This window comes from Dioscorea cayenensis, chromosome 5 (assembly GCF_009730915.1).
Source record: "Dioscorea cayenensis subsp. rotundata cultivar TDr96_F1 chromosome 5, TDr96_F1_v2_PseudoChromosome.rev07_lg8_w22 25.fasta, whole genome shotgun sequence".
Lineage (NCBI taxonomy): Eukaryota > Viridiplantae > Streptophyta > Magnoliopsida > Dioscoreales > Dioscoreaceae > Dioscorea > Dioscorea cayenensis.
Window position 1 is genome coordinate 177,516 of NC_052475.1, and position 15,248 is coordinate 192,763.

A 15,248-nucleotide genomic window follows, 5' to 3' on the forward strand; every position below is an offset into this window, starting at 1 on the left:
CAAACGCAACAATAAATACTAGCAACCTGCTGTTGCCTGTCATAAGTCTAAGTACTAGTTGTGCTCGCTACTTTACTTCTGTTTGTTCTATAAGAACGGCTGCATTGTATTGTGTATGCCATGCGTGAAAGCTTGTCAGCTTTATTATATGATGAAATAAAATGGCAGCAGCATTATACGTATAATAAACGCTTTGTGATGCTCTGTCCCCCACTGGTTGTTGGTCTCTGTTTATATATACGAACATGAGGATGTCAAGGATGTTAAATACTTCATTTCTTTTTTTTTTTAATTATGTATTAAGGGAGACGGTAAAGAAGTTCATTCCACCACCCGAGCTGCTTATAATGATCGTCTAGCTTCAGAGAGGGCTAGCTAAGTCTTCCTGCTTTTCTTCCCCTGTTTTCCAACGAACCAGGAGACCTATTTCAAGGCTGTATAATCAGGCCCAGGCCAATTTAAACCATAATAAGACCCATTTCACTGCAAACCTAGATTTTTATTTCTGTTTTAGATTGGCTGACAACCCCCGGCCCCTTTCCTTCTTATTGATACACAATAGGTTGTGAAGAAAAAAAAGACTGTTTCGTTCCTTTTTCCTCTCTTTTATGAACAACTCAGCTGTAGTTTTCTTTTCTTCTCAGCTCCATGTTGTTTGTAGGTGTGGCAGTGCATCACTTTTGGTGATTGTCTCCTAGTCTTGTTTCTTTCTTTTTGTTGTTTTTTTGGTCTTTGTTTGTTATTTTATTTTATATTTGTCTAGTTCGTCTGTTTGTTTTGTTGTCTTTGTATTTGTTTTATTCTAATTTTTTTTAATAAATCAGTAATTTATTCACTCTACTATATAAAAAACACTTGCAACTTCCAATGATACTATTGAACCACTCCTTGTTTTGTTCTTAAATTTCCATTTGAGGAATTGAGGTTAAAGTATTTTTTTACTTTAATAAATATGATTTATCTTGTTTTTTGTTTTTCTGAGGCTACATTTGGCTTCTGCTATCTGGGGATACTTTGGTAGGATCTTTGGTGATCGGGTTCCCCCGCGGAGTCTTAAGGACCTCTTAGGCAACTGGCAGAGGAATGCTTCTAAATCTATGTTTTACTTTTGGGACTTACTTGTTAAGGCTATCTCTTGGTGTATTTGGCTTAAACGAAACGCTCGCATTTTCAATTCTAATTACATGTCGAATGGCTCTATTATTAAAAAATTGATCATTTGATAATTTTGTGGATTTCTGCAGCGCTTGAGGCAAAAAGAGCTAAATTGGAGGAACCAGTGTCTAAAATCAAGAGGAGTCTGGAGTTCCTGTCTTCTACTGATGACAGGCAGGCTATCTAGGAAGCGAGGCCGCCCCCAGGGAGAGTAGTCTTGTTGTTTCCATTCAGGTTCCCTAAAGGATTCCCCATTCCTTTAGGACCCTCTTCTTTGTAGTTTTTTCCCTGTTTTTGTTGCTTCCCACTTCTGGTGGTTGACTTTACTTTGCCAGTTGTAGCCACTTTTCTGGTGGAATTTGTTATCTTTTTATTGCATTGTGGTTTATCCATTAAAAAAAAAAACATTTGGTGCGGCACTAACATGATTGACTATGTCAACGTCCACTGTGGTTTTTTTTAAACGAGAGAGTTGAATCATCAAATTGTATTTATTCCAAATAATTACATAATTTATTTATACCTATAATAATAATAATAAATCATTTAGCGTTTGTGGGCTATTCATTAGAAAGAGCACGATATATATTTCTGTTTTAATTTGTAAAATAAAAATAATAAAAACATAAATCAAGATGCATATGTCATCATCACCAAGCTAATGAAGGAAGAATTAGTTGACCCGTAACCTTGGCTCGAAAAATTATATTAATCGTTTAGAATAATAAAATATCCGCTCTTGATAATCTAGCCAAACGGAGGTTCAATAAGTCAGCCGATGTGTCTTTTACCATGGCACCGTAGATATGGTTGACTCCTCGGCGGAGATCCAATCATTTTGAAGGCTCCATCTTAAACTTCACTTAAGGGATATTTTGTTAGAGAATACAGCTGTGTATACAGCTGTATATCTATATTTGTATAGCTACCATATTTATAAAACTGTGTATCTATATATACCTTGTACAATTGTAGGCTTTTGTAATGAAGATTGATTAATCTTTTCCACCTAACATGGTATCAGAGCGGTTTTTCTAAACCTAATTTTTTTTTCCACACCACCACCCTCGATCCGCGTGCACCATCCTCGATCCGCGCCTTTCGCCCTCGGCTCGCCGCGCATGCACGCGCCCGGCGCCGCCGCGTGGCCCGATAGCGCCGCTGCACGCGTCTCCCAGCGCGTTCCGGTCGCGCCGTCATTGCACATCCCGGTAGCGCGCCGCCCGGTGATGCATTCGCAGCGCGCCCGCGCCCGCCCGCGCCGATCCTCGAGCGCGTAGTGTGTTTTCATGGCCTCTACCCAAGTTTCTTATCTCCAAAAGGCGGACGTCATGCTCAATGACAAGAATTATAAAGCATGGTCGTCCACTTTACGTGTGCTCCTTCGCGGACTTAATCTTTGGGGTCATGTTGATGGTACCCGTCCGCCTCCATGTTCTTCTAGTGCCGTTTCTTCTAGCTCCTCTTCGTCTACAGTTACCAGCGCGTCCTCTTCCACGTATGCTGACTTGCTCAAGTGGACTAAGGATGATGCTCGTACCATCGCTATCATCTGTCAGTCCTGTGAGCTTCATATTCGTTTGGCTGTTTGTGATCTTTCTACAGCCAAGGGCGATTTGGGATCATCTGCGCGCCCTCAATCTTCCTTCCAGTTAGGTGTTACGCTACTCCTTGCTACAGACTCTCACTTTTACCTATCGGCGTGAGACCTCTGTCTCGGATTTCTTTGCCGTGCTCAGTGATTTATGGCGTCAGTGTGATGAGATGACCCCCTCTCCTTCTCCGACCTGTGCCCAGTGTCTTGCCATTGCTCAATATCGTGATTATCTTCACATTTATGAGTTTCTCATGCGTCTTCGCCCTGAGTTCGAGGCCGTTCGGGCTCAGCTACTGCACTGGGTTACACCTCCGTCTGCTAGTGATACTCTGGCATATGTACTTGATGAGGAGATTCTTCTTCGGTCCTTAAATGTGGTTCCACCACCTGATGCTCCTCACTATGTTCTTGCTGCACCCCAGTAGAACCTAGTGCCGACCATTGCTCCTTTGATGCCGTCTCCTGGTCTTAGCGCTCCTGTCGAGTCCTCATCTCGGGTCCTCGGGGGACCCGGTTTCTAGTGCGCCTCCTGGGCGAGTCGGGTTCGATGTCATTCTTGCCATGCTCCCGCCCCGTATTACGTCTCGAGTGTCGCATGAGCTCAGCGGGCTCGGATGAGCGATGCAGGCGAGGGCCCCAGCCCCCACCCCTCGACTACTCGGGGTGGTCCATTGTCTCTTGGCGGTTCGACCTTCTTGCGACTTTCGAGTCGGATATCTCCTTTCTTACGCCCCGGTACTCACTCGGGATGCCTCAGAGCGTCTCCACTCACCCATCAGTCGCCTCTGCCCCTACAGGTATTTTTTCATCCTCTTGGTTACTTAACTCTAGAGCTTCTTTTTATATGACCTATGATGATACCCACCTTCATTCTCTTCACCCTTTTTCTTCTAATCTTCGTGTCATTATCGCTAATGGCACGACACTCCCTGTCCCTAGTCGTGGCCTCTTACACACCACTCATTTTTATATTCCTGATGTTGCCTTTGTACCATAGCTCTCCATGAACCTTATTTTTACTGGCCAGCTCGCTTCTCTTGGTTATCTTCTTATTTTTGATGAGTTTAGTTGTCGTGTGCAGGATCGTCTTATAGGGACCCTCATTGGAGCTAGACATCGCCATAGTGGGGTGTATGTGCTCGATCATCTTCGTCTTCCGTCCTCTTCTACGTTACTAGCGGCCTCGGTTTATTATTTTTCTACTGTTCGTTTCCATCAGTGGCATCATCGGCTTGGCCATCCTAGTGGTTCTCGTCTGTCTTCTCTTATTCATCAGGGTATTTTAGGTCGTGTTTCAGTTGATAATTCTCATTCTTGTTCGGGTTGTAAGCTTGGCAAACAGCTACAACTCCCGTATCCTTCGAGTGTGTCTAGGTCTGGGTCTGCGTTTGAATTAGTTCATTCGGATGTTTGGGGTTCTGCCCCATATGTTTCCAAAGGTGGACATCGTTATTATGTTATTTTTGTTGATGATTTCTCCCGTTACACTTGGATTTATTTTATGCGTGCTCGTTCCGATTTTTTAAAGGTTTATATTGATTTCTCTAATATGGTGCGCACCCAATTTTTTGCCATCATTCGTACTTTCCGTTCCGATTCAGGAGGAGAGTATCTTTCTCATGAGTTTCGTGAGGTTCTTGCCTCCCACGGCACTCTTCCTCAGCTCTCTTGTCATGGTGCCCATGCTCAGAATGGCACTGCTGAAATGAAACATCGTCATATTCTTGAAACCGCTCGTACTCTTCTCATTGCCTCCATGTTCCCCCTCACTTTTTGTCTGAGGGTCTGTCTCTCTTCTTGTTTACCTCATCAATCTTCAACCCTCTTTCCTTTCTTCACGGTTGTAGTCCGAGGGAATGTCTTTTTCCGACCCTACCGGTTATTCTCATCTTCGTGTGTTTTGGTTGTTTTGTGTTATGTCCTCCTTATGCCTCGAGGCGGATTAAACTTTTACCTTTCGATCTGTTCCTTGTGTCTTCCTTGGTTATAGTCCTGAGTACAAAGGCTATCGGTGTTATGATCCTATCACACGTCGCCTCCGTATCTCGCGTGATGTCTCCTTTGTTGAGGATCGTCCTTTCTTTGTCCTTTCCCCTTCCTCTTTTTCTCACTCCTCTACTACATTGTCCGATGTTTAGTTTCTCATTGTGTCCTCACCACCTCCTTTGTCCCCATCTCCACCTGTATCTCATCCATCTGTTTCACCGTTGACTGCTGACCCTCCTGTCCAGTTTTCTATTCCCACTCCTCTTCTTCCTGAGCAGTCACCCCCGGCGCCAATGGCTTCCTCTGATGTGTTCCCTGCGGATGATCCCCCTGCACGTCGTTATCCTCTTCGTGATCGTCATCCTCTTGATCGCCTTAATCTTGCCTCTCGAGCTTCTTGACCTACCTATTTCTCCCTCCAATGACCCTCCAGAACCATCTTCTTACTGAGAGGCTGTCAAAATACCTGAGTGGCAAGCTGCTATGTCTGTTGAGTTGGAGGCGCTCGAGCACACCTCTACATGAGATTTGGTTCTCCTTCCTCCTGGTGTTGTTCCCATTACCTGCAAGTGGATCTATAAAGTCAAGACTCGCTCTGAATGTTCTGTAGAGCGGTACAAGGCTTGCCTTGTGGCTCGTGGTTTTCAGCAGGAGCAGGGATGAGATTATGATGGGACTTTTGCTCCTGTAGCTCATATGACTACCATTCGAGCTCTCATTATTGTCGCTGCCGTTCGACGATGGTCCCTCTTTCAGCTTAATGTGAAGAATGCTTTTCTTCATGGGGATTTTCAGCCGGAGGTTTACATGCTTCCTCCCCCTGGTTTTTCTTCTCCTTCTGGTTTGGTCTGTCGCCTTCGGAAGGCTCTATATGGTCTCAAACAGGCTCCTCGGGCCTGATTTGAATGTTTCAGTTCTGCTGTGGTTGCTGTTGGTTTTCAGCCTAGTCCGCATGATCCCGCTTTGTTTGTGCACTCTTCCTCTCGTGGTCGGACTTTGTTGTTGCTTTATGTGGATGATATGATCATCACTGGTGATGATCCTGCTCATGTGGATTTTGTCAAGCATCACCTTTAACAACATTTTCAGATGACTGATCTTGGTCGATTGAGCTATTTTTTGGGCATTGAGGTCATTTATACTTCTATTGGTTTTCAGTTGTCCCAGCAGCGTTACACATCTGATATCCTCGCACGGTCAGCTCTCTTTGACTCTTGTGCTGTGACCACTCCTATGGAGCTACATCTTCAGTTGCGTGCTGATGAGGAGACTCCCTTATCTGATCCGACACGCTATCGTCACTTGGTTGGGAGTCTGGTCTATCTTACCATCACTCGTCCAGACATTGCTTATGTTGTGCATGTTTTGAGTCAGTTTGTTAGTGCACCTACTTCTGTTCACTATGCCCATCTTTTGAGGCTTTTGCGCTAACTTCGGGCGACTCCGTCTCGAGGCCTTCTCTTCTCTCAGCACAGTTCTCTGGAGCTTCGTTCTTATTCTGATGCTACTTGGGCTAGTGATCCGTTTGATCATCGTTCTGTTACTGGCTTCTGTTTGTTCTTGGGCTCTTCTCTCATTGCTTGGAAGTCCAAGAAGTAAACTGGCGTTTCTCGGTCTAGCACTGAAGCAGAGCTTCGTGTTATGGCTACTATTGCTGAGGAGATTGTTTGGTTGCGTTGGCTTTTGCATGATCTTGGTGTTGTCTCTCATGCTCCTACTCCTCTACATTGTGACAACACGGTGCCATTCGGATCACTTTGAATTACATCCAAACATTCCTTCTCCAAGCATATTGGCGTTGATGCTTTCTTCTTGCGTGATTAGTACATCAAAGGCATTCTGGCTCCCCAGTTTGTTCCTTCTGAGCGTCAGCTTGAGGATCTGTTTACTAAATCTCAGACACGGGCACAACATGATTTTCTCTTGTCCAAACTCTCGATGTTTGATCCCCCGTGAGTTTGGGGGGTGGGGGTGGGGAGAGGGGCGGTGTTAGGGAATCTGTTTGTGTATACAGTTTGTATATCTATATTTGTATAGCCACCATATTTATATAACTGTGTATTTATATATACCTTGTACAATTGTAGGCTTTTGTAATGAAGATTGATTAATTTTTTCCACCAAACATATTTAAGACATGATTAATCTCTTTGAGGATGTCAAAAGACTCAGACATGATCTCTCACAAGAGGATCAGTCATTTTAATTTTTATTAAAGATGAAGAATATTAAATAATTAATAATGCAAGATATTTTATGCTCAAAATGATTCAATTGAGCAGAGGCAGAGATCCTTTTAGTGGTGATAAGATAAGGTTTAATATTCGAACTAACAACATATTAATATTTGAAAGATTATATTCATCATAAAAAGTTATATTCATCATAAAAATTATGAGGCTCTTAGGGATCTCTTTATCTTTGTTGTTTTTATTTTATTCTCGATTGGTGTTTAGTATTTTTTGTTTTTATTATTTTTCCTTCGTGTTTTATCAATTTTTATTTTTAATGAATTGTCTTGTTATATGTTTTTTTAATACACATAATTTATTTATTTTTTAATAAATAAATAATAATAAATAAAAAAAAAAAAAAAATTGCCGCCAAACAAGCGGGCTCCTTGAAAACTAAATAATATAAAATGATTGTTTTTTTCTTCTTTTTGTTTCTGAATGCACATCTAGTTACATTAATGTACTTATATAATCATTAAGTTAAAATTATTACATGCAACTATTAATTTTAATTTTCAGCACTCTTCAAGTCTAAGGTACAAATTCTAGGTTTTTTTTAATAACATAATTAATATTTTCACCTAAAGGGGCATCTTTACATTTTTCAAATTGGGGTATCATCTTATTAATGGAGAGTTGATTTGTCATATTCTAATTCTCCTTTCTACAAAGCTTACCACTGTCAGTGAACTTGGAATAAAGCTTCTGTGTTATCTTGGATATGATTCCATATGATTTTTTAATCAACAAGACATGAACTTCTTTGTGAAGGATCTTCTTATATGGTTTGAAGAATTATTTTTTATTGAATTGCAAGTCTTTAAGTACCTTAAGTGGGACTATATCCTTCGTCTCTTTAAAATCTTTGACTCTACAATCCCTGTAGAACTAATTACACGTAGAAATTACTCCTTTTTAACTACTATTAAAGTTATCACTGATTATTAGATTTGTCGTACCAAAATCTTTGATTCTACAATCCTTGTAGGACTGATTATACATAGAAATCACTTTTTTTTAACCACTATCAAGGTTATCACTAATCATTAGACTTACCACCGATTGGTCATTTTTTTTTTATAAAAAAGTGGATAAACCACTGTTTTATTAAAAAAAACCAGTTCAAACAAGCACAGAATAGACCAACAAAAAAAACATTATTGGCCATTTTTTTAAAGATATATTTGGTTTTTGACAAACAATTTTTACAAAAGTTAGTTCTCTCCAAGCTTAATAAAATCGTGTAGTTGTTGGAGTTTTAGTGGAGTAAAAAATTATTAGACATATAACACTCATTAAATTTAATGCCAAGAAAGCTTTGAACAGAAGAGATGTTTTGAATTCAATGGATCAAGTTTTGTTTTCCAAGACCAAATTGTTTGTCAATAAGACAAATTTCGTGCTATATTACTCATGGATCGGAGGGGTTTGAGGCAGTGAAACCCTAATTATCGCTATTCATCGTTATGATGTAGTTGTTGTTAGCTGTTTGCTCAACAATAAACTTCTACACGATAACATTGAACAAATTAAACTAGAAAGGGTTATCAATATTTATCATGCAAAACAGAGTAGCTAATCAGGGGATGTTAACTAAGCTTGCTCAAGCTCTATAGGGAACAAGTAAGGGTTATAATAAACACAAACATTTTTGTGATGCAAATTAATCATGATGCGAGGAGGACATGTCTTCAAGTCGGATAACAAGCGAGTTGAAAACCCAAACATTTGAATCATAATGCAGTAACAAGAGCATATGTTCCCTCTTATCCTCAGTGGAAAGTGGAAGGAAGTCCGTCTCCAAATTGCCATCCACTTGCCAACGCCTATATAACCTTTGCCATGTTCTACAGCCTTGCTGCATACCATACAACAATTAGCTTACATTAGCAATCTCAACCAGTTTCAAAAATGGTAATGATCTTATTAGTACCTTGCTTGGATTCTCTTCTGATATACTATGCATAATATGCATATATATATATAGATCGTGCAGATATGGATGTTGATTAGTGAGCCATATATTTATGTATTATTAACCAACCATTTTGATCACTCACTTGTATATATATCTTATATGTTGGCAGAGGTGCGCTGCAGCATGCCGTTCCTACCGCCCATGTGGTTACCCTGGATGTCCCCATACAGAGGACGTCCAAATCGGAGTGGACAACAATGCTTACGGTGACTACAACATGGACATCCTTGACAACCATGTCCTTGGCGGACGTGGAAAAGTGAGGCTGGGTGTGGGGAACGACGCTTGGGGTGACAATCGCGGCAGCATAAGAGACAACGATGTCTACAACGCAGATGGGACTGTTGACATTGGAGTGGCAAACACTGCTGGGCGTAACAGCTACATGGAAATTTATCGGAACAAGGTGGATGGCAGCAGCCCTGGTGCTCATGTTCGTATGGGAGTTGCTAACGATGCATGCTGTGATAACCGCATGAAAGTCATGCGTAACACTGTGAAGAACGCCACGGATGATGTGGACATTGGCGTGGGAAACAGAGCTGGAAGGCATAACAATATGCAAGTTTATGACAACGAGGTTCTCGGCGGAACCGGAAGGGTTAAAATTGGAACCGGAAATACGGCCACCACCGATAACAACTGCCGGATTCGTGGCAACAAGGTTTATCGTTAAGTACCACGAACGCAAGTCAAGAATATATCTACATATACTAGCAACCTGCTGTTGCCTGTCATAAGTCTATTAACTGGTTGTGGTCGCTGCTTTACTATATACTGTTTGATATATAAGGGCAGTTAGTTGTATTGCGTATGTCATGTGTGAAAGCTTGTCAGCTCTATATTATCTTTGATGAAATAATATGGCAGCAGTATATATATAAATATATTAAACGCTTTGTGATGCCCTGTCCCCTACAGGTTGTTGGTCTTTGTTTATATATATCATTATCATATATGGACCGGAGGAGGATGTTAAATACTTTATTTCTTTGTTCTTTTTTAATTATTTATTAAGGGAGCCGGTAAGGAAGTCCATTCCACCACCCTGGCTGCTTATAATGATCGTCTAGCTTCAGAGAGGGCAGTGACCCAAGTCTTCCCCTGTTTTTGGGTCCTCAGCTTACAACAATGGTATTCTCTCTCTCTCCCTTCGAACAGAAGAACCAGGAGATCCATCATCTTGTAATCGGCCCAGGCCCATTTATTCATGGACATTAAACCGTTGATGTATTGTTCACTGGTCTTGTCTTGTTTTGTTTGTTTTCCAGGTTGGCGAAGTTGAAACTCCAACATCTGGCCCAACGGTGGACGCCGACGAGACAACAAGTTCTCCTCACCAACCAATCAACGACCAACTGGCTATGGTACCTCTGCCAGTGCCAACTGGGGACACTCCTCTGACCACTGACTTCCAGGTAACGAACTCCTCTTGGACTTGATTGCATGTACAGCTCTTCCTGCCTATTGTACAGAGGATTTGAGATTCATATGCCTTTTCCATTCTCTTGACATCCAGTTTTAACCCTTGATTGTTTTATTATTTTATTTTATTTTATTTTATTTTTTTGTTGAAATTTTGAGATTTATGATATTGATCATGCTTGTGCTAATTCATTCCATAAATGACGTCTATTGTTAGATGTTTGACATTTGATTTTAGTGAGGTTTTTAATAGAGATTGTGAAAACACATGCTTCGAAAATAGAAAGAAAGCAATAATCTCCATCCCGTCAAAAACAAAAATAGATATCCAGATTTTACCACCATGTGAGCATTGATGATGTGCCTTTGAAAGGGAAACCATATTGCAAACCTGGATTTTTGTTTCGATTTTAGATTGGATGACAACTCCAGTTTCTTCTTCCTATTCATACATAATAGGTTCTCAAAAAACAAACTTTTTTTTTTTCCCCTTTTCAGAATGAACCATATTTACTTGCACCTCGATCCTAATGATAATGTTGAACCATTCATCTCCCTCTCAAAATTGTCTCCACTGTATTGTGCTGTGTCTTCTGATCTCAGTTGTGTGGATAAAAATGACTACAATATTGAGAAAGCTCAAACAACACCATTGCAAATTCACAATCCGGATGGTATGGAAACAAGGATTTAGTGTGATGTAATAATAATTACACACTATTGGCCTAGTTTGAGATAGATTTTTGAGCCTTTTTTGGTAGGCGTTCAGTCATCAGAAGATAGCTTCTTTAGTTCTGGAATTTCAAGAATACCTTTGTCTTCTCATCCAAACCTTCAGCCCAATGACATTGAGGCAACTACCATAGAAATTGGAGGGCTTCAATCGGCTTGTGGTGATCCATTTCATAAATGCTTTGCACTGATAGATATTTTTTGCATTTTATTTTAGTGAGGTTGTTAAAGACACAATGAAAATGCATGCTTCAAAATTGGAAAGAAAGAAACAGTCTCATCCAATCAAAAGCAGAAATAAATATTCTAGATTTCACAATCATTTGACCATTGATGTGTCTTTGAGAAGGAATCCATATCGCAAACCTGTATTTTTATTTCAGAGTTATATTGGATGACAAACCAATTTCTTTTTCCCGCCAAATTAATTTTTACTTGTAATGCTGAGCAATTATCAACTACCCTTTTCATTTGCAATTCTACAAAACTATGTTTCTCCTCTCCCCCTTTTCAGAATGAACTAGGTCTAATTGCAACTCCTAGTACTATTGGTGGACCATTTAATTCTCTCTCAGAAATGTCTATGTTGTGCGGTGGTGTGTCTTCTGATCCCAGTGGTGTGGAGAAACATGACTATGATTTTGAGAAAGCTCAGACAATGCCATCACAAATCCACAATCCTGATGGTATGGTAACGAGGATATAGTGTGAGTTAAGAATGATTAGACACTGTTGGTCTAGTTTGAGCTGATGTTCATCTTTTTTGGTTGGTGTTGAGTGATCAGATGATACCTTCCATGGTTCTGCCATGTCAAGAATGCCTTTGTCTTCTGATTCATACCCTCAGAGCAAGGGCATGGAGGAAGCTGCCATAGAAATTGGTGGGCTTCAATCAGCTGTCGTAAAACTCCAGATTCAGGTAAGTACTAGAATTAGTGTGCGATCATAGTGCTTTGTGAGTATCTTTTAAATTGTGAGTCATTTTGCTACTTCTTGTGTGTCGCAAATGTCATACTCCTTTTCCTCAATAGACATGATATGCCCATCTGGTAAGGGTGTTCTTTTGACATAAAATTGAGGGCATGGATCCAAGCTAGTCGAGGAAGTTGCTTGTCAGTTTTTGATTCTAGATGTTGGATATGAAATCCTTGGTTTACATAATGAATTCTAGATTTTGAATTTAGAATTTTTTTGATTTACAGAATGGACCAAGTTTGCGCACTCCAGATAATTCTAGTGAGCTATTCAGTATTCCCCCAGAGGCATGTCTTTCTGGTGGGGCTTTGTCTTCTGAGCCGAATTATGCAGAGAAACATGAACATCATACTCAGAGAACTCAAGCAACACCAGTTGACATTGTATTTCGTGATGGGTCCGAACCAAGAATCGGGTGCAAGGTAATTAATAAAATTCACTAATCCTTCCAATATTTGTAAGATTTAGGGTGTTGAAATCCTTAGCCAAGTACTCCTTGAAAATACTCAGACCCATCTTTTGTGCATGTTTGGTTTCAGTCGCCAAGCTCAAAATCTTCCTCAGCTTAACTGCAGACTGGTATTATTTTCAGGAAAGTCATCTGTCACCAGGGTTGCCAGATGCAGTCACCAGGGCTACTGAAGTATCTGCATCTTCAGGTTCACCAGCACCAGCTTCTGAAGTGACTTTGTCTTCATTTTCCACGCCTCATCTGCCTTGTTTGCAAGCACCCATGCTGCAGATTGGAGGGACTCAATTGAGCAATGATGAAACCCAGACCACATTGGTTGAACCTTCGAGTTCAACAGACATAATGAAACCTGCAAGGCATCCACCTTCCCTTCCTTATGACATACAGCCATTATCCCATTCAAACTTAGCACCAGCTAGGGAAGCCTGTGATCCTGTTCAAGAAAGCCAAAGCCCATTGTACAGTGAAGAACACATACGGCAGCAAGACTATGATCCAGTCGATGGTTCATTTCCAACTGCCACTGTGAATAGAGGTAGATACACAGGCCCGAATGCCATGCCGGTTCAGTACTCTCCATATGAAAGTTCCCAAATAAGGAGATCTCCAGTGCAAGATTACTACCCTAATGAGCCCAATTATCGGCTCCCGCGCTATAGGCAGGGAGCTCGATACCAAGGACAAAGGGAGAGCTCAAGTGCTTCAGAATTGACCTATGAGCGTCGGTCATTTGGTGGTCAGTATCAAGGACAAGAATATGATGTCTCTCGACCATATAGAGTTAGTAACCGATGGCAGAGGTACTACCCTGTTAATGATATACCAGATGACAGGCCCTGGTCTCGTGGACGGTCCTGCCCTGTTAATGATATACCAGATGACAGGACCTGGTCTCATGGAGGTCGACATCGAGGGCGCGATTATCATGATAGCAATGGTGACAACTTTGATGATGTGAGCCAACCATTTGAAGTTCGATACAAAGAGCAGGTCTATCATCTTGGAAATGTGGAGTCTGATGATATGGCTCAACCACATGCACATCAATACAGAAAGCATGATTATTCGGATGGGACTAATTTCTTGAATGATATGCGGCAACAACGCAGAGTTAGATATCAACAGCAAAGTCATTGCCTTGATGAGCGATACTTGGGAGAAGCACCTCTACCATATGGAAGTCATCATGAGACACAAGAGGACTGGCCTGCAGGGAAAAACTGCCCAGCCATGCCGCAACCATGTAGAGTTCATTACCAAAGACAGGGGAATCGGCTTGGCGACAACACTGTGGATGGGGCGCCTCCTCATCATACCTCTCAATACCAAGGGAGACAGAGTTGGTCTAGCATTGATGACTTTGCTGATGTGCAGAGAAGTGAACGAGAACCAGCTAACTTCCCTGGCAATAACGATTTTGCTGATATGCCAAGGACTGAACGAGAACCTGCTAATTTCCCTGGCAATAACGACTTTGCTTACGTGCCAAGAACTGAACAAGAACCTGCTAACTTTCCTGGCAATGATGACTTTGCTGATGAGCAGAGAACCGAAAGAGGATCTGCCAACTTCCTTAGCCGTGATTCTATCCACAACGTGGCTTCTGAATGGAAGGATCACTCTCAGAGACCTGAATTTGCAGAATTTAAATCTCACGATGTTTTTCCAACCAACCATGAGACACAGGGAGGTGATTTTAAGGGAGTGTATCAAACAAGTGCTGATCCTGAATTTCAGAAAGACCCACACAGAAGTCAGAGGTCCTGCTATCGTGCTTATGTGTTGAACCATGAACTGCAATCACAGAAAGATCAGTACTATGGTATTGGATCAGCTTCAAAGGATGAAAACACCCCACAGCTCACTGGAGAAAATTGTGCCACGGGAGGAAAAATGTCCTCCCAAGCTGGTGAGGGAGTGGGCTGTGAATCGGGCACTCTTGTTTGTGATAATATTGTTAGTGTGCCAAACTCAGTAAATGTAGTGATTGGAGAAAGGAATCGAGCTGGTGGGAGAAGTGGTGGTCGCATCACAGGCAATCGCATTCTCCGCTGATTGGCATGCGCATGCAACATAGCCATCACTTAATCTGTGCATCTCTTCTTTTCTTGACCTTGTTCTTGGTCGTGATGTAATTTATTATGCAGTTTGCAGCTCTATCTGTTATTGTTGCACTAAATAATCCTTTTTATAAGGACATGATTGCCGCATTTCAGTCTCTTGTCTTCTCCATGTTATCTTGAGTTTCCACAGTTCTGAGAACTTTGTGCTGATGTACGCATTCTTGTATTGCTCTGGATTTCCCCTTGGTATCTACTTGTGTTACTCCAGAACTCCCGATGGTATGTGGTGGTTCGTTGTGTTGAATGTCATGCATGTTCTAGTCTATCTTAAAATTATCTATGATTTTGAATACATTAGTAGGTACACATGAGGGTTTATATCGAATGCTAATGATCTCTTTATTTTTCCTGATATTGAGTCATTTGTATATAGAATGTTTGTGTTTTTTAAGAAAATAATATCAAATCTCAATTCACACATGATAAGAGCACTAATAAGTTGAGATATTACCTCCTTATTTATGCACACTCTTAACATGGGTTATCCACTTTGTAAAAAATATAGAATTAAATAAAACAAAATTTAATTTTTAACAATATTTGTATTTTCCAAACAACACTTCAGATAAAA

At 41.0% G+C, this 15,248-nt stretch overlaps 2 protein-coding genes across 2 annotated transcripts; both read left to right on the forward strand.

Annotated features, from left to right (window-relative positions):
• Positions 1-2,444: 2,444 nt before the first annotated feature.
• Positions 2,445-3,177, forward strand: LOC120261408. Its single transcript, XM_039269289.1, has 2 exons — positions 2,445-2,741; positions 2,836-3,177. Exons 1-2 carry the CDS (start codon positions 2,445-2,447, stop codon positions 3,175-3,177), a joined length of 639 nt encoding a protein of 212 aa, XP_039125223.1.
• Positions 3,178-9,937: 6,760 nt separating this feature from the next.
• On the forward strand, positions 9,938-14,906 carry LOC120261068. Its single transcript, XM_039268741.1, has 6 exons — positions 9,938-10,084; positions 10,222-10,368; positions 11,622-11,793; positions 11,893-12,026; positions 12,310-12,504; positions 12,675-14,906. The coding sequence occupies exons 1-6, from the start codon at positions 10,082-10,084 to the stop codon at positions 14,607-14,609; spliced, it is 2,586 nt and encodes an 861-aa protein (XP_039124675.1). The 5' UTR covers positions 9,938-10,081; the 3' UTR covers positions 14,610-14,906.
• The last annotated feature ends 342 nt before the right edge of the window (positions 14,907-15,248 follow it).

Coding starts and splice junctions, on each gene's coding strand:
- LOC120261068 (XM_039268741.1), top strand. Junction 10,369..11,621: donor CTCTGACCACTGACTTCCAG/GTAACGAACTCC, acceptor CCCCCTTTTCAG/AATGAACTAGGTCTAATTGC. Junction 12,027..12,309: donor TCGTAAAACTCCAGATTCAG/GTAAGTACTAGA, acceptor TTTGATTTACAG/AATGGACCAAGTTTGCGCAC.
- LOC120261408 (XM_039269289.1), top strand. CDS start 2,445: ATGGCCTCTACCCAAGTTTCTTATCTCCAAAAGGCGGACGTCATGCTC. Junction 2,742..2,835: donor AGCTTCATATTCGTTTGGCT/GTTTGTGATCTT, acceptor TCCTTGCTACAG/ACTCTCACTTTTACCTATCG.